Source organism: Xiphophorus maculatus, chromosome 6 (genome assembly GCF_002775205.1).
Source record: "Xiphophorus maculatus strain JP 163 A chromosome 6, X_maculatus-5.0-male, whole genome shotgun sequence".
Classification (NCBI taxonomy): Eukaryota; Metazoa; Chordata; class Actinopteri; order Cyprinodontiformes; family Poeciliidae; genus Xiphophorus; species Xiphophorus maculatus.
Window position 1 is genome coordinate 11,476,768 of NC_036448.1, and position 23,435 is coordinate 11,500,202.

General features: G+C 40.1%; 1 protein-coding gene across 6 annotated transcripts in view; it reads left to right on the forward strand.

Annotated features, from left to right (window-relative positions):
- The window catches only part of LOC102219293 (receptor-type tyrosine-protein phosphatase S-like), a 95,140-nt gene that overhangs the window by 21,901 nt on the left and 49,804 nt on the right, over window positions 1-23,435 (forward strand). For 3 of the 6 annotated variants that reach the window (XM_023336102.1, XM_005797090.2, XM_014476007.2), the window contains exons 3-5: window positions 2,624-2,769; window positions 5,466-5,607; window positions 17,624-17,812. In XM_023336102.1, the coding sequence (XP_023191870.1) occupies window positions 2,624-2,769; window positions 5,466-5,607; window positions 17,624-17,812 (477 nt within the window). Of the gene's footprint in view, window positions 1-2,623; window positions 2,773-5,465; window positions 5,608-17,623; window positions 17,813-23,435 lie in introns of all 6 variants that reach the window. The other 3 variants (XM_023336099.1, XM_023336100.1, XM_023336101.1) reach the window with 1 other exon arrangement.

Sequence of the window (23,435 nt, forward strand, 5' to 3'; positions counted from 1 at the left end):
CTGGCTTTATTTTTTTCTCTTTTTGTTTTTACACTTTTGAGCATGAGATGAAAACAAGTTTGACAGCAGTGAGGCACAAACAGGAGAAGATACATTATTAAAACTGGCTTTAGGGCTTGTGATACCAAAGCTGGCTGCTCTTAATACATTTGCCTTTGGTACTGTTATTTAAGTTAGAACAAATTGAAACATTTGATAAGAAGTTATACTCGGACCGAACACTTCTGAAAGGAAAACTATCTGTACTGATTATAGTCAGACCTGAGGAAAACTCTGACTTCCAGTTATATACAGTACAGACCAAAAGTTTGGACACACCTTTCTAATTAAAATGGGTTTTCTTTATTTTCATGGCTATTTATAAGGCAAGAAATCCCACTTATTAACCTGACAGGGCAGGTTGACCTATGAAGTGAAAACCATTTCAGGTGACGACCTCTTGAAGCTCATCAAGAAAATGCAGAGTGTGTGAAAAGCAGTAATAACAGCAAAAGGTTGCTACTTTGAAGAAACTAGAATATAAGGGGTATTTTCAGTTGTTTTACACTTTTTTGTTTAGTGCATATTTCCACATGTGTTATTCATAGTTTTGATGCATTCAGTGTGAATCTACAATGTTAATAGTCATGAAAATAAAGGAAACTCATTGAATTAAAAGGTGTGTCCAAACTTTTGGTCTGTACTGTATATATATATATATTTTTTTTTGTCACTTGGCATGACAAAAACACTGAGACATTGTGCCTTGTTACATCTGAGCTCAGCAGTTGTCAATCTCTCTGGCGAGTAATTACAGGTCAGAAGGTGTTCCATTAAAACCCCACCAGTTGTCCGTCAGTGGCAGACCATGGCAGTGGAGAAAAATATATATATATATTATTAAAAAAGACAGGAGTCCTTATTAGACCTTTATTTCCCAAGAACATCCTGATCATAACAAGTTTCTGTTGCGTGCAAATCCATTCAGAGCCGCAGCCTTCGAGGGCTTTTCCCTGCCTGTCAGAAGAGGCTTAAGTGGTTATTCTGCTAGTGGGATCAGTTTTGCACAAGGATTGGTGCGTTTAAGAGAACATAGAAAACATTTCGGACTCAACACAAAGCCAATGAAAAATACCCACATTCAAGCCCTGAGACTAACATGGAGTTCCTTCGTAATCCCACAGACAGGAGGAAGGTGCTTTCTACAGTGACGACTATTTTTTTCTTCTTCTTTTTTTTTAAATTTCTATGGTGCTCATGTCATTGGCACATGGAAGGTGCAGTTTGCTTCATGTTGTGTTTGTTTCTGAGGGTCTAACAGGCATAAAATAACCTGCTCCGGCATCTAAATATGGGAAGGATAAATTTGTTCAGTCAGATTACTCACTATGCGCTTTATGCTCCTTCCTGCTCAGGATTATGGCAAGCATAAAATGAAACCGCGTTATTTCTGACATGCCAAACACGGTGTAGCAAGGAAAGGAGAAGGTTTTTTTTTTTTTTTTGTCACAGCGTTTTTCTGGTTCCTGTCAAGGCTTTGTGGAGAAACTGGAAAGTGTTTCGTCTGGCTATTTAAAAGAGAAAGGAGTGGGAAGAGAATTAGACCCACTATCTGCCTGTTAATATTTGATAGACAGATGTGTTTTCTCTCCCCCACCATTTTTATTAATATTATTGTTGTTATCATTCCTACCATGTCTTCAATCAACACAGTACGACCTCGCCCACCTAGACACAGGGGAGGAGGGAACCAGGTTGCTATGGAAAGGGTCATCCTGACTTCGCCCTGATGGATAGCAGCGATTCGGCAGTTGAAGAGGAGTTAAACTGGGCACCATAGCAACAGGCCACAGACAGATAGCAAGGGGTGGATGCGTGAGGTTGTTTTACCGGTCTGACTCAGCTGCTGCGAAAAGTGTAGGTTCAGTACTGTTGGTTCAATATCACACTTGGAAATTGCTGTTTTCTTGCAGAGGGCAACTGCAGTGCCTTAAAACGTCTCACATTCCTGCTGTAATCCCTGAAAATATCCTCTTGAATTCCACCACCGAGCCCAAGTGGAAGCAAAGAAATGCCAGTGCCGTTTATTAGGATCATCGCGCTCCGCAATTCCAAATCCCCCCACAGGTGTGTGGCGCTCTACAGGCACAAAAATCATGCCTCTGGTATTAATACATTTAAGCCAATTACATGCTGTGAATCTTCAGCCAACACTTCTCCTACCTGTGAAACGCTCATGTGGGATGACAGCATGTTCTGCATGCAGTTCTGTGTTGTCCTGCCGGAGAGAGAGAGAGAGGTGGGGGGCTTGGGAAGAGTGAGGGGGTGAAGAGAGAGAGATGTTCCTATGAAGCCCAGACCCATCTTTTATTTATGACCCACAGGAAGTCCTTCAGCTTGTCCTCTAGATGATACCCAGGAAGTAAGCACAATAGCGCAGCCGTCAGGACACAAGTCAGCCCTGTTTCACTGCCTGAAAGTGAAACAGGGCGTGGATCAGCAGGAGTTGCTATTTCTGCCTTAGCGGTTGATTTGATTTCCTCCAAATATTACTTTTTGTGTCTGGGTTTTGTTCAGTTGTTTTGTTTCTTTGCTTCATCCCAGTTCTCACTCTTCTTTTTCTTCTCCCCTTCTTGCTTTTCAGCTCCACCGAAGTTCACCAAAATTCCCACAGACCAGATCGGAGTGTCAGGGGGTGTGGCATCATTTGTGTGCCAGGCCACTGGCAACCCCAAGCCAGTCGTCTATTGGAACAAGAAGGGCAAGAAGGTCAACTCCCAGCGTATCGAGGTGGTTGTCACAATGCACAATGATGAGCTCTCACATGAGCTAACATTTACTTCAGTGACTAAATAGGCTAGAATTTATACATCTGTGTTGGGTGAACAATCTACATTTAATCATTTTAGAGTTGTAAACCTCAAAAGTCTAAAGGATAAAGTATTTTGCTTCATATTAAGGGATCTTTATCTCCTCATTCTTTTAAAGGTAAATTGTGACATTTTTGAACATTTGTCAAATTCAAATTTATCTGAGAATAGTTGCACTTGAACTATAACTTTTAGAAAGAAATCAACATGTCTAATGTTTCACAACTTCTATTATGCCCCATCCACACTTAAGCTAATTGAAAAGTTAACTCTGAGAAACACAGAGGTGCTCTCAGGCTTATTCAGTAAACATGAAGCTAGATCCTTCGCTTGATTAGGATTCCGAGATGGCTCTGACTAAAGTAGAATATAAATAAATAAAAATCTGACAGCATTCTGAGGAATATTTTTCTCTCTTACCTTGAATGACTCATGTATTTTGCAAGTAACAGGTCTGCAGTAGCTCAGTTGACATTGCATCTGGACTGATTTCTATCCAACCTGTCAGGATCTGTGTTTTTCTGTGTTTATTTAGAGTTTTCTGTGTCCTTAAGTCTCTTCGTTGTCCTGTCCTCCCCTTGATTGTTCCCAGGTGTGTCTCGTTCTGTCATTACCCTCCCATGTATTTAACTCCACCTGTGTTCCTTGTTCGTCGTCGGGTCCTCGTCAATGTCGAGTCTAGTTGTCGTCAGTGTTTCCATGTGCCTGCTGTTCGTTGTTTGGACTGAGTTTCACCATTAAAATCATCTTTATTCATCATACCTGGGTCCGCTGCGTCTGCCTCACCAACCCTCACCGCAATTCATGACACAACCCATGCTTTTCAAACAACAAAAAAAAGAAGATCCAAAATGTAGATCTTTTGTATTATTCCTAACTCTGATAATTTGCCAAATTACATTTTTTGAAATATATTTTAAACTGAGAATCAATATTTTACAAACCAGTTAGCTCCAGTTGTTTTTCTACATGTTTTCCACATACTGTCTGCTTCATCTCTGCAATAGAGTTAAGATGCAAGCTGTCCTGCCTTATACCAGTAACACAGCAGATGCAAAACATGCATGGAAGAAAAATACACCACAGAGAGCTGCAGGTCCTGAGAAAATTGTTGACCCGTCCCCTGTCCCCAAAAACAGAACAACATCTGACTGTCAGCGAGGAGCTTCTTTCTAAACAGAGTTTCTGAATATGAACAGATGTGGTCCCCATCACACTGTTTTGCATCTGCTTTGTGTCTCAGTCGTGATAAATGTATGTTTTTTAGTAGCTGTAACTCCTGCGACTAATCCCATGGCTTGTGATAAAGTTACATAGAAAATCTCCTCTCCAGTGTTTTTTGGTGCTATTGGGTTTAGTGTTCCAACTTAGGTGCCACAAACACAGATGAGCTTTTCAAAAGTTGCATCAGTGACTTCCTTAAACCATAACCTAATCTTACGTTACACTATGTATGCACATGCATATTATATTGTTGTGGAAAAAAACTGTAGGTTTACACTTAGATGTAAAAACGTAAAATGTTTCTGCTTTGTGCAACTGGCTAAAATTGTGTGCCCGCTTTCCAATGCGCCCTTCTGCTAGTATCATTACAGACAACGCTTATCTTTCAGAATCCCAATCAATTTACTCTAGATATAGTTTACATTAATAAGTATGTTAGAACCATTTTAAGGACAGATTATCTGTTCCTTGCAATTTGAGAATTAGAAGGTCATACAAACCCTGGCCTAGCTGTGTTTATTTCCCCCCAGAGTCTGCCTGAGAATGGATTCCTTAAAGAGGCAGTAGCATTAAAGCCAGACGGATACCCAAAGCTCTACAGCAATGAGAAAATAATGTCACCGGTTTTAAATGAGGCTTACTGTTTATTTCTTTGGCTGCTTTGACCCTTTTTTGTCATTATGAAGTAGAAAACATTCTGTTAAAGAGGCAGACCTGTAGAGTGGTAATTGGTGACCTTTACAGATCCGGAATAATCATTATTTTATACTTTGAACAGAATGAGGCTTGCGGTGTAATCCAGCTGCTAAAGTAAACTAATGACTCCATGACTTCAGCATGACAGATTAACGAGAGTGATATCAATTTTCTCAACTAACCTCTGACAGAGTGAATGAGTAGCACAACATTTCAAAATATTGATTAGAACAGAGCAATTCAAATGTGCACAATTTTATTTGAAACTCACAGAATAATATCAAACAAAAAGTTAAATGCTGCAAACGAGAGAGTGTGAAGGGCATTTTCATTTCTAGATAAGTTGAGGTCTAACAGTGAAGGAATGTGACTTAACTGATTCTAAAGACTTCATTTCAAACAGGGGATCCGGATCACATTGTTCTTGGTAAGTACAGTGGTTGTGCAAGCTACTGACCACCAGCCTCTGGAGCATATTTACAGGTACATAATGTATTTTAATGATTCGCTGAAATAGTCAAGTGTCTCAAAAAATCTGCTGTCATGATTGTCAAAGTGCTGTAAAAAGATGACACTCTCAAATGTGGCCACCCTCCGGAACAGAAAAGAAAGAGATTCCTTCTTTACTGTTAGAGTTGAAATGCTAACTCTGCTGTGACTAATATATGCTACTCTGCAAATCCTGTGGCTGTCCAGACCATAGAGTTTGACGGAGGTGCTGGAGCCGTGCTGAGGATCCAGCCTCTCAGAGCTCCTCGAGATGAGAACGTCTACGAGTGTGTGGCACGCAACAGCCAAGGAAACAACACCACCACTGCAAAGCTGGATATTATCAGAGGTAAACACACACGTTTAGACACGGACGGACTTCTCTTTCAGCTTGACATGCGTGTCCTCTTTTGGCCCTGCAGCCGCCGGGATGGAGGTTGTAGATGTGACAATGGAACAATGCCACACCCCACCTTGCACATCAGGCTGCAGCAAACTGTTCTTTTTATAGTCCTTTGGAGTGCAACCGAGCATGAACTGGCCGAAGTGAGGGCCAGCTAGTCTGTTGGCTCTGGGGCATTTTAGCATTCCAGCTTGCTGTAATCATTCCGCTTCCTGGCCAGAGAGAGGGTGTTAATCTAATGTTGACTGTCTTCTTGCAGGGAAGCCTTAATAAGGTTTTGCCCTACCAAGATTTGAGCTTAAGTTACAACATGTGGCTCTTAAGGCTACGATCTGAGCACTGGCCGTTCGCCCAGCACAGCTGGATTGGGTGAGGAAACAGACGGGGGCTTTTCAAACGGTTGTTCAAACAAGAGAAGTCATTGGATTAGGCAATGCTTTAGCAAGCAAGCCTTTATTACCAGGAGTAATTCGGTTGGGGAGGAAAATTGGAGGGGGAGTTGGTCAAGGAGAGGTGAGAGGAGTTATAATGGAGGGATGAGGAGGTTGGAGGGAGTTGAGCAAACCAAGAGGATTGTGAAAAACAATAGAAATGAAATGGGATGTCAGCGGAGATCGGGTAAGGAGGGGGGGTGCAGAAGATGGATGAGGACTGTGGAGCTGGCAGGGCTATGTAGTAAGCAGAAGGCTGGTAGCCCAGGGAATAGACTCCTGTCCATCTGTTACTGCGCCCATCATCTCTGCACACATAGCCCCAATCTAAAGCACATTACCACAGAAGCTGCACCTCAAGGGTCAGCCTCCATGTGCGTGTGTGTCTGTGTTTGCGAGTGGCTCTTAGTTTGGTAGCATGAGCTTTTATTTCTCTTAGCTTCTTCTCTAGTGTCAGGATGACATTCCTATTTTCTCGTTGACTATAAAAATACTCTGCCTTCCATAACAGAGTGCAGGGTATCATTAAGTGAAGTAATATTTACTTTTATTCAGAGCCAGTAAACCGTAAAAGCTGAATCACCTGCATGCGGGCTTCAAGAGGAGTTCATGGCTGTAGTAGACAATACAGTATGATGTTTAGTTACTATAACTTTGGAGCAAACAGCACAAACATGCAGTACATTTGCATCAATTAGGTGTTTGCAGTGACCATCTAACATTTCACACATTGAGGTGGTGTTGTCATGGAAATACACAGATTACATTTATTTAAGGAAGAAGCATTTTAGAGAAACAAAAGGAAAAAATGCATTTTACAAATGACAGCGTATGAAATTTTAAAAATGTTATTTAACTTGAGGTGAGAGCCACACATTTTAAGTTTTTAATGTTAAAATCTCTTTGGATATGCTTGTAAAATCGAACATGCTTACAGATTCTTCCCTGCGGCTCTTCCTGTTTGGTTGCGTCAGTCCCGTAAAAGTGTCGTGTCATCACTGTTCCATATGTCCTCCAGTGCAGCCAGCAGGAAATTAGCTGATGTACTGCTCTAACCACCTAGTATATTGCAATAGTTGACTGTAATGTAACTATTGCAGTTATATTCTTGTGTTATTCAAAGGTTGCCCCATTACCCCCAATAAAAAAAGAACAAGAAACTTTACACATACTCACATTTAGTGTTGTAGTTAACAGAATCAAGGCTCCATAAATCCCTGTTTAATTTTGCAACTCAGTTTTGATCAGTTTACTACAAATGATCGATTGCAGTTCAGACTTAGACGGGTTTCATGACATGACAACTTTTGTGCTGCTAGTGGCTGACCATTAGCCAGGTGCAGCACTCAGTCTCAATTTGTCTGTCACTCTGTTAGCATTTCACCGTTTTCTGCCAACTAAACTGTAAGAGCCCTGATTAGAACAGTGGGGATGATACTAAGAATCAGCAGTATGCATTTTTAGTCAGCGTAAAACAAAAAATAAATATTGCTGTTTTTATAACCTTCACGCTAAATACTGAAAAATCTGTATGTTGTTTATGCTATTTAATTCATAGCTAACTCCCATTAAATTTAGAAGTTGATCTAAAAATCTGGCCACAAGCAATGAGTAATGAGTCCTTGAAAGCGTCTTTGTGGGTAGAGATTCTCCAATCTAAAATTTATAGCATAGGATCCTGATGTCTATATTGGAAATATCTAATAACACTGATTTTTTTCTATTCCAAAACCTCTCCTTAATCATTTTGTGTTGTTTATGGTCTGCTAGCCATACTCCTAAAATCTTGTGAATATGTTTAGCTGCATTCTTCCATAATAAACCTCAGAAGGATCGTCTCATGCCTATATTCATATCCTTCTCAGCTTCAAAGCTGCAAAATCTGAATTACAAACTGCTGAGATGAAGGACGGGAGGGAGGGGGCCTGGGTCTTAATGTCTTCAGATTGTAGCAGTGGTTTAGAAAAGCTTCCTCTGTCAGCCTCCTGGCCTTATTTGTATGTAAAGTGTTAGTAAAATGGACTAAAAAGCCTCTACATCCAGCAAGAAAATCACTCAGTGTCATTTAACAAACCTTTCTGCCTTGAACGGTCATTAATTATTTATGAGCGGAGACGACGTTAGATGTGTACATGAGCAATTAAGAACATTCATTTCAATTCAGCTTTCTTCATTTTGCACTTTTCATATGCTTGTAAAAGACAACACAAGCAAGCTGAACTGGCAAACCCTTGACATGAAATAAGTAGATATTGAGATTAGGCAATAGAAAATCAGTTAGGCAAAAGGTTTACAAAGACTAAGCTTGATGTCCAATAAAAGCAATAACATTAAACTACGATATTAAACAGTTCAAATAAGAAGCTAAATAAAAAAAAATTTAAGTCTGTTAAACCAAACAAATGGGCTACAGTGGCAGTTCAATAAAATATGCAGCACAATTAAGTGAGAACAGGTAAAAGCTCTGTGTGATAGGGATTTTTCCCTAGGAGATTTTTGAGCTTTGTTTTAAAAGACTGGAGTGTGTCCATGTTTCATATCGAAGGCAGGAAGGATTCTACAGGAAAGGGGCCAGGAAACGAAAAGCTCTACCTCCTACTCATGACTTAGAAATTCTGTGAATGACAAGTTGATGTCATGCTGAGAGTGGATTGCTCTTGTGAGATGGTAGGCATAAAAGTCAGTCAAAAAGTATTATACTCTTGAGGACTGTATGTGTAATCACATTTTCACTGAATCCTCAATTTAATAGGAAGCCAGAGTATCATGATACTAATGGAGAAATAGGATCCTTTCTCAAAGCTCACGCAAGATCCCTTCCTGCAATTTGAATGAATAAAAAAAGGATTTACAAATTACTACACCCATTTCTCTGTGTCAGTTTGTGTAATGGTGCCCCCAATTCTAAGACGATTGTAACGTATTTGTCAGAGAAAATGTTGGAAAGGTTCGCAAGGCTTTTGACAGTGGTGTTGGAACCTGCAAACTGCGACAATTGTAACTTTTGGGGTTCAAGAACTACAGCGGTATCTTTGTGTAATTTCTAGATTAATATTCTTACTTTGTATCAAAGTCTTTCAAAAGGCTGCCAACATTACTAAATCCTATACACCCCTTCAAGGAAGAGTTTGAAAGCTCCCACAATAAAATGAAGTAGCTTTCTTTGAACCAGTTTGCTTTCCCTTCATCGCTGAAGCGCCTTCTTATTCCTATGTTGTCTGGGAATGGAAATGTGAAGCAAATGTTTCCGATATGGCAACCAGTTGTGCAAATATACCATAATAGTGTTTCCCTTTGAGCTCATATAGGAAGAAGGGCAGAAAATTGCAACCCAGAGATTTCACATGATTTATCCCAAACCTAATAATTTTAGTGGCACATAATCTGAAGGGTGAGTCTTGGTTGCGATTGGCCCATATTTTCCTCTCTCCTCCTTCATCAACATTGTGTGCCCACAAATCTCCCTGTCTGTAGAATCTTGATGAGTGAGATAATATCAGCTACAGGTAGAAATCACAATGAAAATCCACCAAAGTGGCTAAATATTCATTTTGGCAATGCAGCTGAAATATTTTAATCTACCAAATATTCCATCCAACAGTTCTCTGTGATTGCAATATTATATGCAGTTATATTTTAATGGTGATTACGACTGAATATATTGTGGAGCTCCAGATTAAATGTAAGTAATTTTCCAATTTGAAAAAAAAATCTTCTGCTCAAATATGTTTATACACAATTTATAAGATTGCTGTGCATATTTGCAGTTGTGTAATGGAATAGTGATTTCTGCATCAGCCCAGTAATCAGTGGGGTCAGACCCATTTTTTCCTCTGAAATTATAAATTCATTTTGATTAATTTAAAATGCTATAGATTTTATATATATATAAAAAAGAAAAATGACATTTTACTTGCCACCTCGGGAAGTTCTTCCTCACAACAAGGGTATGATTATTGATTTTATGTCTGATCATTTGATAGTACCTGACGCCCTTGCAGTCAGCACTATACTTTAAAATAGATCATGCCATCTAAAAGTGCTGTTAAGTGCAGAAAATGTGCAAAAATGTTGCTTGGGTCAGACTTTAAAAGAAATGATTCATTGTGGAAAAGGCTCACTAACCACTGAGTTACAAAGAAGGCTTTCCATTACTGCTCAAAATGCCTTCCACTCCTGTCTTTTCATTTTCTGATGCATTTCATCTCGTCGTTTATATGTCTGTTGACTGAGACTAATAGCAGAGCCGTACAGTTGAACAGGTTTGCTGTTGGTCACAGGATGCTTGCTGCTGCTCCTTTACAGTAGGTTACCTAATGGAGAGAGATGTGAGATGCTAGATGGTGTTTTTTTTTTTTCGGTGCCATCTCCATCATCTGCTTTTTCTTCGGCCCACAGCAATATCCGTTCCTAATTTCTCCCCTTTTGTTTTATTCATCCTTTCATCTTCTCCAAACCCTTACTGTCTCTCAGGTTTTTTTTAACTCCTCCTGTTGCATTTTTCAAGCCCCCCATGGCCCCACTACATCCTAGCTGCTCTTTTCAATGGACGCTGCACTTGTGTCGTTCCGCCTTCGGGTGACAGAAATATCCGCAGCTCTGCATGTTTGAAAACCTCTGGCGGGCGAGAGATTCTCATTACTGCGGCGCTTCATGCACATGCATGCACGGACGGCCTTCTCGAGTGCGTGTGCGCGCATGTGTCTGCAGGACTTCATACTCCATGTCTGTGTGTGAATGTGCATATTTCTGCCCAGTTTGGGAAGAGTAATCCTGATTATACTCACCTCCCAGTGTCCCATTTTAGGAGAACGGAAGGTGAGGAACAGGAGAAGGAAAGAGGGTGAGGGGAAAAAAGAGAAAGTGAAAGAAAGGGAACAGGGATGAGAGATGTTCTGTCACCTCCCTCTCTATGAACAGCAGAGTCACATCAGTGACTCCCCCCCCCTCCACCCTCCTTCCCACCTCCCCTCAGGCCCCAGGCGTCAGCTGCATTGGCAGGCCGGCGGCTCAAACAGCATTTGAGTCTGAAAACAACAGAGAGCATCAACTCAGCTTGCAAGAGGATTATGCTCCTTGAGAGGAGAGCTGTCTCTTTCATCACATGCCCCCATCTTTACTCTTTTTCTTTTCTTCTTTTGTTTTCTCTCTCCCTCTCTTTCTTCCCCCCACCCCTCCATTCTTTCCTGCTTTGTGTTCACCGTATTCCCGTTGTACGCGTTTGTTCCTCACTCTGGTAAAGCAGGAGGCCGGGACAGGCCCGGCGTTTTTGCATGTGACAGATCCATGAAGTCCAGAATCTGCATTGTGTTGTGATCCATTATCATAAAGGTTTATTAGCATTTATAGTGCTCCCCCTCAGTCCTCGTTCAGCCTTTGGGAGTCAGTGCATTACTGTCTCTGAAGACTGCTGAGTGCTGGCACATTAATCCTGAATCAGGGAGCCTGAGATCAGCTTTTATGCACATTTCCCTCCGAAATAACCTGAAATATGAATAGCCAACCTGTTTCTGAGCAGAGTAAGTATGTGTGCATGTGTGTGCGTGGCAGAAGGAGGGTGGGATTACAAAGCGACACAGAGAAATAAAATCTGGATTCCTGTTTGTTTGTTTGCATCATATGCATTATGTGTTTGACTCATTGCGTGTGTGTGTGCACGCGCTTGAATGTGTGCTACCACAGCACGACTACCGTCTGTGTATATTAGCACACGGACACACAAATTGCATATTTGCCCAGATCCGGCTGGCTCCGCTGACTGGTTTTGGGCACCAGGCCTGATTGCCCTTCTGCAAACATAACCAGGCCAGAATGTACACTCTCAACCTCTTCATGCACACAAACACACACACAAAACACAAAGCTCCAGGGAACAATGCTGCTCAGAGCTTGCCAATGCTCCCCGAAAGCTCTGTTGACACTCGCACTGTGTTTTTGTGTACACATGGCGCATTTTTCCGTTGGCCATCTTTATCAATTTAACCAGGAGGTAGAAAATAAGCTTGACTTTTGTGCTGCGGTGTTTGCGTTTGATAAATGATTCATTTGGTGAAAAGTGTGATCAAGGCCATGCCCGCAGTATCTATTTCAAGCAGTCGCTGACTCATCCAGGAACCTGACAGAGTACCTGTAGCTCCCGATTCGCGTCTCCAGTCAACTGTGCTTAAGAGTTCAGTACAACTCTCTGTCTGCTGCTTTATCCGCATCAACAGCACAGAGTCTGCTGTATGCTTCAGTCTGCCCTTTTTGTCTGTTGCTCTGTTGAATTCATTAACAGTCCACCTGTTCTGCCACACTTTGCCCTTTGCTTTAGAGACCTGACTTCTTTAACACATCACAAGGAATTTATTATTAAGATGATATCCCTTGTCTCTGTTTTACCAGCTTTAAAGCGGGCTACAACACATCACGTCACTGAAGCCCTTCTTGAGCAATTTCTAAGATGGGCTACGAATGATTAAAAAAACCTGAGAGGAGTTTTAAGTACTGTGCCATGCTTAAATATATTGTTCGTGTGTCTCTTGGAGCAGTGTATCTTTGATTTTGATTTTTTTTAAGCCTATTTCTCTAAGTCAGGGGTCTCAAACTCCAGTCTTCGAGGGCCGCAGTCCTGCAACTTTTAGATGTGCCTCTGCTGCACCACACCTGAAAAGAATAATTAGGTCATTAGCAAGGCTCAGAGAACTGATCTACACAAGCAGGAGGTAATTAAGTCATTTCATTCCAGTGTTTTGTACCTGTGGCACATCTAAAAACTGCAAGACTGCGGCCCTCGAGGACTGGAGTTTGAGACCCCTACTCTAAGTGGTATGTAAAAAGTTCCATATTAGCTAAATCTGACACATTCACAGACTCCTGAATTTCCTGATGCTGCCAACAATTTATTATTTTCTTTACACTTTACAATTATGAACTACTTTGTGCTGGTACAACACATAATTTCCCCAATATTTTTTGAAGTTTTTCATCAAAATGTAAGAAAAAAATACCCAGGGGTATAAATACTTATATAAAGCCATTTTCCATTTTTTTAAAGGGCTGAGCTCCGTCACAGTACATAAACAGCAGTGCTACAACAGATATAATGGATTTGTGACCACCTGGCCATGTTTTGACTCCATATCTGGTCAAAACAGATATGGACACGTTGCCCTTTGCAAAGTCTTACAGATTATTCTTGGGGTGGAAAGCAGATGAGGTCTTGTGTTGCACATTGGCGCTTTCAGATTTTGTTTTTATTCATATAAAATAAAACTACACTGTTTAGTTTTTTTGTATTGTTTATATAAATCACAAATTCATCTGTGGTTTTTCTCCACATCTTTACAAATTATTTAATACTGGAGCACAGAAAGTTAAAGTCAACTAATTTTTCCTTGTGTGTTTTCTTTAACCCGTGTTAATAAAATAATTGTGAAAATGTGAACACTAATTGACAAAGTTAATATCTTCTCAAAATATTGAGGATCAATCTCTTTCACACAGTTCATTGTAAAAATTTAAAAAGAGGATCGTCTCTGAGAACACACATTTAAACCATACAAATTCACTCTTTATATATTAGTTACATGTTTTGGTTGTTGGTATTTTGAGAACAAGTCTAAGTATTTTTGTGAAATGTTAACATAATAACATGAACAGTCATTATTTTTACTTCAGTTATCACCAATCATAATAATAGTACAATAATAAATAAAAAGCTATTTTTATATAAGTAAGCAGATATGCATTTAACACAGTTACATTAATATTTGCTATTTTTTTTAAATTCTTTCATGTATATGTACCTATCTCTTTCTTTGAGGCAATCTAATTTGTCAGCTTGTTTTCCGAAGCAAGGCAATAGTCAGACTAATTTTTTAATTCTTTTAAAATAATAGATTTTTCAAAACAATTATTTTAAAATGATAATTATTCTATAAAGTTGTTATATTTTTATTTCAAATTTGAGCATAATCTGTTTACTTCTGTTTGGAATATCAATTCTCAGGTAAAATGTAAAGTAATTACCTTATCCATTTAATTAGTTTTTTAAAGTTTCCTTTCAAAGTTAATTTCCAATTAATCTTCACAACACCACAAAAATGTTTTTACTGCAATGATTTGAATAGATTGTTTCTTAAACTTCTGTGTAATTATTCAGTCCCCGGTCCACCCACGCTGCCATCTTCTGCAGCATTTATAAAGACCTGTCTGGAATACCGAGCCAGACCCCCTACAGATAGACACGCACACACACATATGCTCATGCTCTAAACCCAGTGCAGTGGTGCGCTCTAATTAACAGCCAGGGAGTCTATGTAGTAGTAGCTGGCGGTGTGATGAAAAGACCATCTGAACTCTCGTTGGGTATGGTGGTGATGGGGGGACAGAGAGGAACAGATGTAGGCCTAGCATAGTCCTCGCCTCGGGGGAGGTACCCTCCTGACCTGTCCCATCGATCCCTATCGTCTCCTTCCTTTCTCTTCCTCTCTGCCTCTTCAATAGACAAAAATCACTGACCAGGTGCATCATTAGCATTGGTCAGTAGGGGATGGCTCATATTTTTGCTGGTTTCTGTTTTCTGAAGTCAGACGGTTGGTATGCGGATACCCTCACCAGTCGGACTCTGCTCCGGTTTACTTTTGTGGCGTCTCTCCCCAACTTCCTCCTCGCAGCGTCGACCTCAGAATGATGTGTCTATCTGACAGTGTCGCTCTCTCTCTCCAGCGCTGCTGGCTGTAGAAAAGGAAGGAGAGGGCGATAGATCGTATCTCCACTCAGCCTCTCATCCCCACCTCAGAGCTTACGTGAACAGATGGTGTGTGTCTGTCATGCAGTTAGGTAGCAGGGAGCCCGGAGGAGGAGAGGAGTGAAGGAAAACACGCAGACAGTTGATGTGGTCATGGTCCACACCTTGGTCTGTGTGGGGCTGGTTTGCAGTGACACCTGGCTTTAGGGAGTCATACCTGATGGCTCCCCATAAGCTCAGCTTCTTAGCTAAACAAATATCATCACTTCAGCAGGGCGAAATAATGATATATCCAGGTATGGAGGAGGTGTTGGTGTGTATGGTAATGAGAGAAAAAGAGAAAGAGAGTATGTGTGTGGTTTAAAAGGGACAAATAGGAGCAGAGGAAACAGGTGGGCTGATGGATGCCTGAATTCGTGTCTGGCCATCTGGGCTGCTGTCACCGAGATCCTTAATCCCATTCAGCAGAGAAAGTGCATGCGAGTGCGTCCGGTCCATGTTTGTGATAGAAAGCAACTGCTCTCCTGAACGCACGCCGTCGCTTTCATGCATATGCGGGGACATGTAGCGCGGCATTATTCCAAACATGGCTGAGGAGTTTTCGATGGTGTTAATGTGGAGCGTAGCTATAGGAGCAGATTTGCACATACACACCTTTCTACTGCCCCCCAGTGTAATCAGACAGATCCAGACGCATGCGAACACATCCCAGAACGGCCTCTCTAATCGTTGGTACATTTTAACAATTACTGCTAACAAGTCCTTATTACCCCCAGTGCCCTGCCCCTCCTCTTGATCCCAGCTTCTAATTGCTGCTGCTGTTTCTGAACGGCTCTCTGCATAGTTATTAGATAGGAATCAGTTCAGGACGCCAACACAGAGCCACACCTCTTAAACCTCTGAGCTACTGCCAGTCAATCAAACACATGGTTGGCTTTCTAACTTTGTAGCACAGCATTCATGTAAAGTGCCGTGGAAAAGTGTTTGCCCACACAACAGATTCCTTCTGTTGCTTTTTTCGTACTCAAATGTTTCAGATCTTCAAGGTAATTTTAATTTGCACAAAAAAAGCCTTCTGCAAAAATATAATTACACCTAGAAAACACACCGTGCCCTGATGGACGTATGTTCAACAGGTGACACCAACCAGTTTAGAAAGGGTCACAAAACAATTTCTAATGCTTTAGGATTCCGCACCTTTTTCCACAAAAGAAGAAAACATGGAACAATGGTGAACCTTCCCAAGAGTGACCAAACTCCCAGGTGCCTGTTGATAATTTATACATTAGATCACAGAAAAACCCAGAACACCATCTAACGCATCTAACTCACTTCCCTCAATTAATGTCAGTATTCATAACTGAATAATAGGAAAAAGATTGGGAATAAAAGACATCAATGGGAGAGCTTAGAGACAAAAATTTACTACAGAGTTTCTGACCTTAAGCCCAATTGTATTTAATGTTATGCAGTAGGACAATGAATTTGAAGTAGCCTTGTTAAAGTCAGCATTTTAGTCTGATTTAGATGCTGAGGCATGACCTAAAGCAGGTCATTCATGTGACCAAATTAAAACAATTCTTCAAAGAAGGGGCCAAACCTTCTGCTCAATAATGTCAAAAGACTTATTTCCACTTATCATAAATGGTTAGTAAGTTATTGGTATTATAGGGCAGTTACTTTTTTATAGCTGTCTTCTCCAATAGGTGAAATCAGTATTCAAAATGTGTGGTTTTTACATCCTGAAGTCATGGTTTGATTTTCAAATGAGTTTAAGCTGAAACAATAGTGTGAGCAAAAATTTAAAAATCAAAACAGAAGAAATCAGTAAAGGGGCAAATACTTTTTAATAGCACTGGAGGTGTGGGGGGGTGTGTGTGTGTGTGGATTGTGTCAGCAGTGAAGTAACTCCTGCTGACTGGGTGGTATGTTTATGTTCTTCTTGAATCAGCTTGTCAGACACATCTGACATTCTGGCTGTTTTCTTCCCGCCTGCTGTATCACCTAATTACTGGTTTGTTGTGAGTATTAGCCTGGGGCTTTTTGTCCTGAAGGCTGTACTGGTTCTCCTGTCTACACCAGTATCTCCACATACTCCACATATATGATTTTGCTGATGTTACAGCAAAACATCAGCCTAAACATCACCTAAATGCTCTCAGACCAGCATTTAGGTGAGCACGACCAGTTTTGAGCGCTAATGAAGGGGAGGAAGGCCTGGAAACTAAAGCTCCACAGCCACAAATATGGGTGTTAACAAGTGGTAAAGATGTGCAAAAAGCCTTAAAATTCATATTACATTTTACCACAGTTACATAAAAGTTATGCTAAAAAAATGCCACAGATCTCCAACACTGTACTTTACCTCCCTCACTATCCTCTTCACAATGTGTGGTAGCAAAGGTAACTGTGGGTTCTTGACAAACCCAAACCTCTCAGTTATTGCTTTGATTGCACATAGGGCAAGTTTAGGTGCTATTTTATTGTCGCCATTTTCTGACTAATGAAGATTAACACATACCTGCTGTTCTTGAATGGTATGCTTTCCAGCATTTATCATTTTGAATCGTGGCCAAGACAAATGCAACATTCATTCTCCAGGAAAACAGATTGTCACGGAATACAAAAATAAGTGATACTTTGGTAAAAAATGATCTATCGAGTTTTACATACAATCCAATTAAAGGTTACATTTTCAAAATAATTCCACTACTCTGAAAGTCCCTTGCTTGGTAAATGTGTGAGTACATTTCTGAAGGCATTCATATTGATGCATGCTCTTGATTTCTGTTCATTCCAGAGGACGTGTTACCATCTGGCTTCCCGAGCATAGACATGGGTCCACAGCTGAAGGTGGTGGAGCGGACAAAGACAGCCACCATGCTTTGTGCTGCCAGCGGCACCCCTGACCCAGATATCTCCTGGTTCAAAGACTTCCTCCCCGTCGACCCCAGCCTCAGCCAGGGTCGCATCAAAAAGCTTCGATCAGGTGAGAGAGAGAGCGGTGAACAAACAGAGCATCTAAAGCCCCTGCTTTGTGGTAGAGCAAATCCCTGTTGCTCTAAATTTGGTGATTATTAGGTTTTAATTATGATTGGGGGATTACATGCTGCTCTCTGTGTTTATCTATATCCTTTGGGGATATATAACCTTTTTAAAGCCAATTTCATTAAAAGGATGATTGTGCCAACCTTAAGGCCAGAAAAAAATTGTTTTTTATAAACATTTGGGAGAAAACATTCTAAAATGTCATAGAGGAGGTACATTTTTTATTCATAATTAATTAAACGAAAATCTAACCAGAAAGCAGTGAAAATAAAATAAAATAATGGTTATAAATCTTACACTAATCTAAAATTCCTTAAAACATCAAATGAATCAATGATTGAGTTGCATTAATTGGGTTCCTTGTCTTGGAAGAGGACTGTCCGATTTCTTCACCAGAGATCTTTTTTCTTTTCTGCTGCTCACGAGAATGGGATCCACAAGGCTGAGCTGACATATCCTGGAATGAATAGGGAGGAATCACATCCTGTGCTTAAGACAGTTTATTCGGCTTTGTTTATGCTATTCTGTATAGATGATACAGTGTCTCTCGGAGTAAGCCGACATGTTATTCACAGCCATTTTCACTCAGCTGTCCTCAGGGGGAATGAAAGCGATGGTGAGGCGAAACCATTTTGTTGTCGCTTCATCCATATTCTCTCCGTCCCTTACACCCTGCCAGTTCTGATATCTCCCTCCTTTCAGACAAAATGTTTCACTGATCACTTTCAGTCCTTGTCAGCTATACAACCGACTTGCAGCTACGATGGCTGGAAGAATTCGCGGGACTTAAGCTTTGAGCCCAAAGCTGCAAGTCATCAGCATAAAGTTACCATCATCAAAAACTAACGCGTTCTCTATCCAGAAAGCTGCCCATACTGCATATAGAAAACACAAAGTCCATTAGATTCTACTTTTATTATGTTTTTTTCTTTTAGTTTTTAAATAATTATCCCAGCTATTTTGGGCATGTGCTGATTTTATTTGCCTGCATTTAAGAAATACTTTTACTTCTTGATATGAGATGCTTTTTAAATAATACATAAAAAAGTGCGAAATTTGGTGGACAATGTTTGCACAGGCTTCACACTGTTTTCCCAAGTTTTGTGTCTTTGTTTTGATTATTAATGTTTTTATCAGCTGTTCAAATGTTTTAATCAATTCCTATGATTTTCAGTTTTTCAGTAACATGTGCATTCATGGTTTAATAGTTTGCCTTACACATTAACAAGCATCCCTATGACCTAATGATGAGCGGGTATAGGTGATGGATGGATGGATGGATGGATGGATGGATGGATGGATGGATGGATGGATAGATATGCCCCTTTAAGTACAGTTATTAAGGTTAGGTTTATTTTGGTCAGATCCCTTTTAAGAAAACCCTGATGTGCATCAAAATATATGGCCCTGATTTCATTTCAAGTAATACATTAACAGACATTTTAAGTCATTAGAGCAAGACAACACCATTTACTAATTATTTTACCCAGTGTATAAAGGAAATCGTGAGAATAAAGCACTCCTGACAATCCAAAAGATAATGTCCTCTGCAGTTGCTATAGATCGTAAACTGATGACTTTACATGTTAAAGTTTGTGGACAAATGTCTCTCCAAGCAAGAAACATCAACAGTCTTTTGGTTTTAATTTTGCTTTTAAATGACATTCGGCTGCTTTAATGAAGCACTCAGCCTTTTTCCCACAGAATTTATGTGATGCAGATTTCACTGCTTCCCTGTAGAACATGCAATTTTTCTCTCTATTTGGAGTTGGTCGTACAGCTCGTAATGCTTCGCCATGTGAAGAGTCCCCACGTTTGACTGAGCTGCTGTTTGCACGTAAAGTAGCACAGAAACCCATTTTTGCCCCTGGACCTAATCTTAAGTGTAATTTCCTCCCAATACTCCACTGATGTGTAGAAAAATGGGTACTTGCCATGGTGAAATATACTGTGGAGAACCTACAAGTGTAATTACCTTGTGGGGGGGAAAAGAGAGAGAGAGAGAGAAACTGCACTGTGACTGTGGGTGGAATGCAGAGAGAAAAGAAACTTACTGCTGCACGAATCCAACAGAAAAAAACCTGAAACAAAACACCCCTATGTTTTAAACATAAGTAGGGGTTTTAGTGCTGCAGTATCTACTTTAGAAATGTTTAGCCATCGAGTCTAACTTAATAATGGTTTTTAAACATCGTTTTTCAGACCTTGTATTATAGATTTTGTAATAATTTATCTTTAGATGCTGCTGCCAGTCTGCTCTGAAGTGTCACACAGACTGAGCAGTGATTCAGCGGTACACTGTGTTGGGCTGTATTTCACATCAGTGAAACAGCAGCAAGACAAATGGCATGGCGAGATTCATCGCCGCCTTTAATGGGATTTAAAATCACCAATAGGCCTTGCAAACTCAAAGAGCAGAATGTGCTGCATAATGAACCAAACAGAGCACTGAAATGACTTTAAGGAAATCAATTACACACAAGGTAGGCAGAAAATAGCTCCGAAAATGTGTTATGGGTGAAACACTTCTTTTAGATGAGATGTTTAACGGTGGTCCCAACTGAGCAATGCGTCTGATTCGGTGGGAAGCTGCCAGATCTTCCTGGACCAGAGCCAGGGGTCTGCGCTGGGCCACAACCACTGCTTTCTTTTCTGTCCCCCCCCTGCTTTTCTACTCTCTGTTGGGTCTTGGAAAGGCTTTTTATGCCACATATGGGTCAAGATGAAAAACGATGCAGCGAGAGACTCACGACAGAGGGCTCTCCTTCCTCTCACAGCCCTTAAGTATCCATCATCTGCGGGGGTCTTTCTCATTGCAGGTAGCTGTCCACTGCCGTCAGCACTGTGTTTACACATCTGATACCTGCTGCACATGCACTTCCTTCCTTCCTGGGGGCTGTAACATATGGTGCAGCGCATTGCTGAACTTTTCCTGACATCTTTATATCTCAACCAGGCATGCATTTATTTTTCCAGGCCATCTGCTGCTTCGGTTTAGATGTGCGTGAGGAGAACCGTGACAAGCGATCAGTCTGTCACTGGCACTTGGGAACAAGAATTGGAGTTTTCCAAAGCACTTAACAGCCTTCTAAGACCTATTCTCACAGATGGCATGCAATAAGGACCCAAAGGTTTGATTACTGGAAAATGGATGGCCTTGTCATTGCTGAAAACTGGGGTCTGATCAAGGGTTACAGTAATAACACTGGTAACAGTTTAAGTCACGCTATGTAGAATAACATTGTTTCTTTCTTAGCCTAATCCCATGTCCATGGGGGGTACTTTTCCTGGCAGTTTGTTGGCGTCAAATCACAACAACAGATTTCAAAGGATTAAAGTGGAAAATAAACACACCGGCTCCCAAAACTCAGTATTTAAGAATAAAGAGGCTTTTACTGGCAGGAAATGGTGAATGTTTCTGCAGGACTAATTTGCTACAGATAAGACAACATAGAGGTGTGAAAAGAAACATGCTCATGTATGACATAAGAAAACATATTAGTGAAAAGACTACAAAGCAACACAGCCTAGTAAAATGTCCTGCAATAATCTGTATAATACAAAAAGAAAATTCTTACAGCAGTAAAAGATCCAGACAAGTATTAAATATTTGCAATCATAATTTGGTTAATTTTTTTTTCAATTTTTCTATTTCATAGGATAAAAGATCTAATAAACAAGTGAGATTTGAGTAAAAGTGAATGGTTTTTAAATTTAGTTTATTGTGTATATAAAAAAAACTGATGAAAAAACCAAAGACAACAGTCTTATAAAGTCAAATTGACAATCACAGATAAACAATTACATTTGAGAATCAAAATTTCTACTCTTCATGCTTTTATTCTCTGACTAAGAAGCTGGGTCACAATATTTGACTCAATGTCTGCTTGAAACTACACCATATACTGTACATTGCAATTTGTTTTTAATAACTATGCCTTTTGAGGAAGAAATAGTGATTTGTAATCGGTTTGACAGATCTTTCACTGATGAGTTGTGAATCTTTTCAAAGAAAAAGAAAAGAAAAACAGAAAAATCAATTTTGTTATTGCACACATCCAATTCTACAAACATGGTGAAACTGTCATGATTTAATGTGTCCTGTTTATTGTTTGAATGGGCTATCCAGTTGATTCAGAATACAAAAGTACAACTTTAAATTTACAATTAATGTGGTATTTGTGTGGTCATAGTCAATGAATTATTTGGATAAGACTCATTTGTTATATTATAAATAGTTTTTCAGAATAACAAACTTTAAGTAGGAAAAAAAATTTCATTAAGCCCATATTTCTGTATTATTATTTTAAAAAATGTTTTAATAAATGCCCTGCTTTCATTAGCTGAGTGGCAAACCAACATATCTAAGTAATTAACCTGAATGTTTCACTTATGTTACTAAAATAAATTTACTGTTCAATAGTATCCTAATTTATTGAATATGGCTGCAAATATACAATATATGACATCCAAATACATTTATTTACAATTTTGATGTTTATCATTTACTTTTTTTTTTATGAGATTTTCTGTTTCTTGCTGTCCAGCCTTCGCTTAAATTAATTTCTCGCCTTGCGGGAGGATTAGCGTCCAGTCGATCTCTCTGACCTGGATGTTCTGGGAAAGCTATCAGGTTAGCAGTATCTGCTGTTATCTGATTAGCTGAGCTCTGGGCCCAGCAGACATAATACACCGTCCACAATTTCACAGCAGCTCAGTTTACTTCAGTAACGTCTCATTCCAGGTCTGTCAGCAGCTTCCAGACTCACTAACAAACTGTTGTCCCTCTTCTTCTCTGGTCATTTACTTTCCCCTCGTTCACCCTTTTTGTCCTTCTTTTCCACACAGACTGTCATTAAAGCAGGTTTGCTTCCAGCTTCATGTCCATGGTGTTTGTTTATACGCTTCTGACCTTTCTGGGTGTACATAAAAAGTACCTAGTTTTGTTTTTGCATCATAATTCCACGTTTTGCATAAAATAAGAAGCCAGTTGCCAATTTTAAATTTGTGCTGATGGCTAACAGTATGAGCAGCTTCCAGATGTCAGATGGCGCCTTGTTTGCGGAGATTCACCTGTCCATTTGCACCTCTCCTCCAACTTGACATCCTCTTGCTTCCCATCTTGCCTGTGGTGCTTTCAGGAGAAAAGATCTGGTTTGTAGAGCGGTTAATTTATTCCTGTTTCTTTCCTAACTCTGCCTTGTACCACAGAGAAATGAGAGAAGGCAAACAGAGAGGAGAGGGGGGTGAGCACGAGCTGTTTTCCTTTCATGTAACTGCAGAAGACAGAAGCAGATGGATGACAGGCTCAGCTAGCACTGTTTGGGCTCCCTAAACACACTCAGATGTGAAAAGCACACACGTATGTTTGAAATTAGAGAGACAAACTAAACTTTTGTTATTTTAATCTGACAAAACCTTGATGTTTATGATTTCTCATATGCCAGTCATTGTTGTATTTGCATGAATGAAAATGGACCGATTTCCAACCTGCCAACTTTGGTAGAAACCTTCACCTGCTTTTATAGATTCTATTCGACTATGTTTCCTTTTAAGAACTGCTA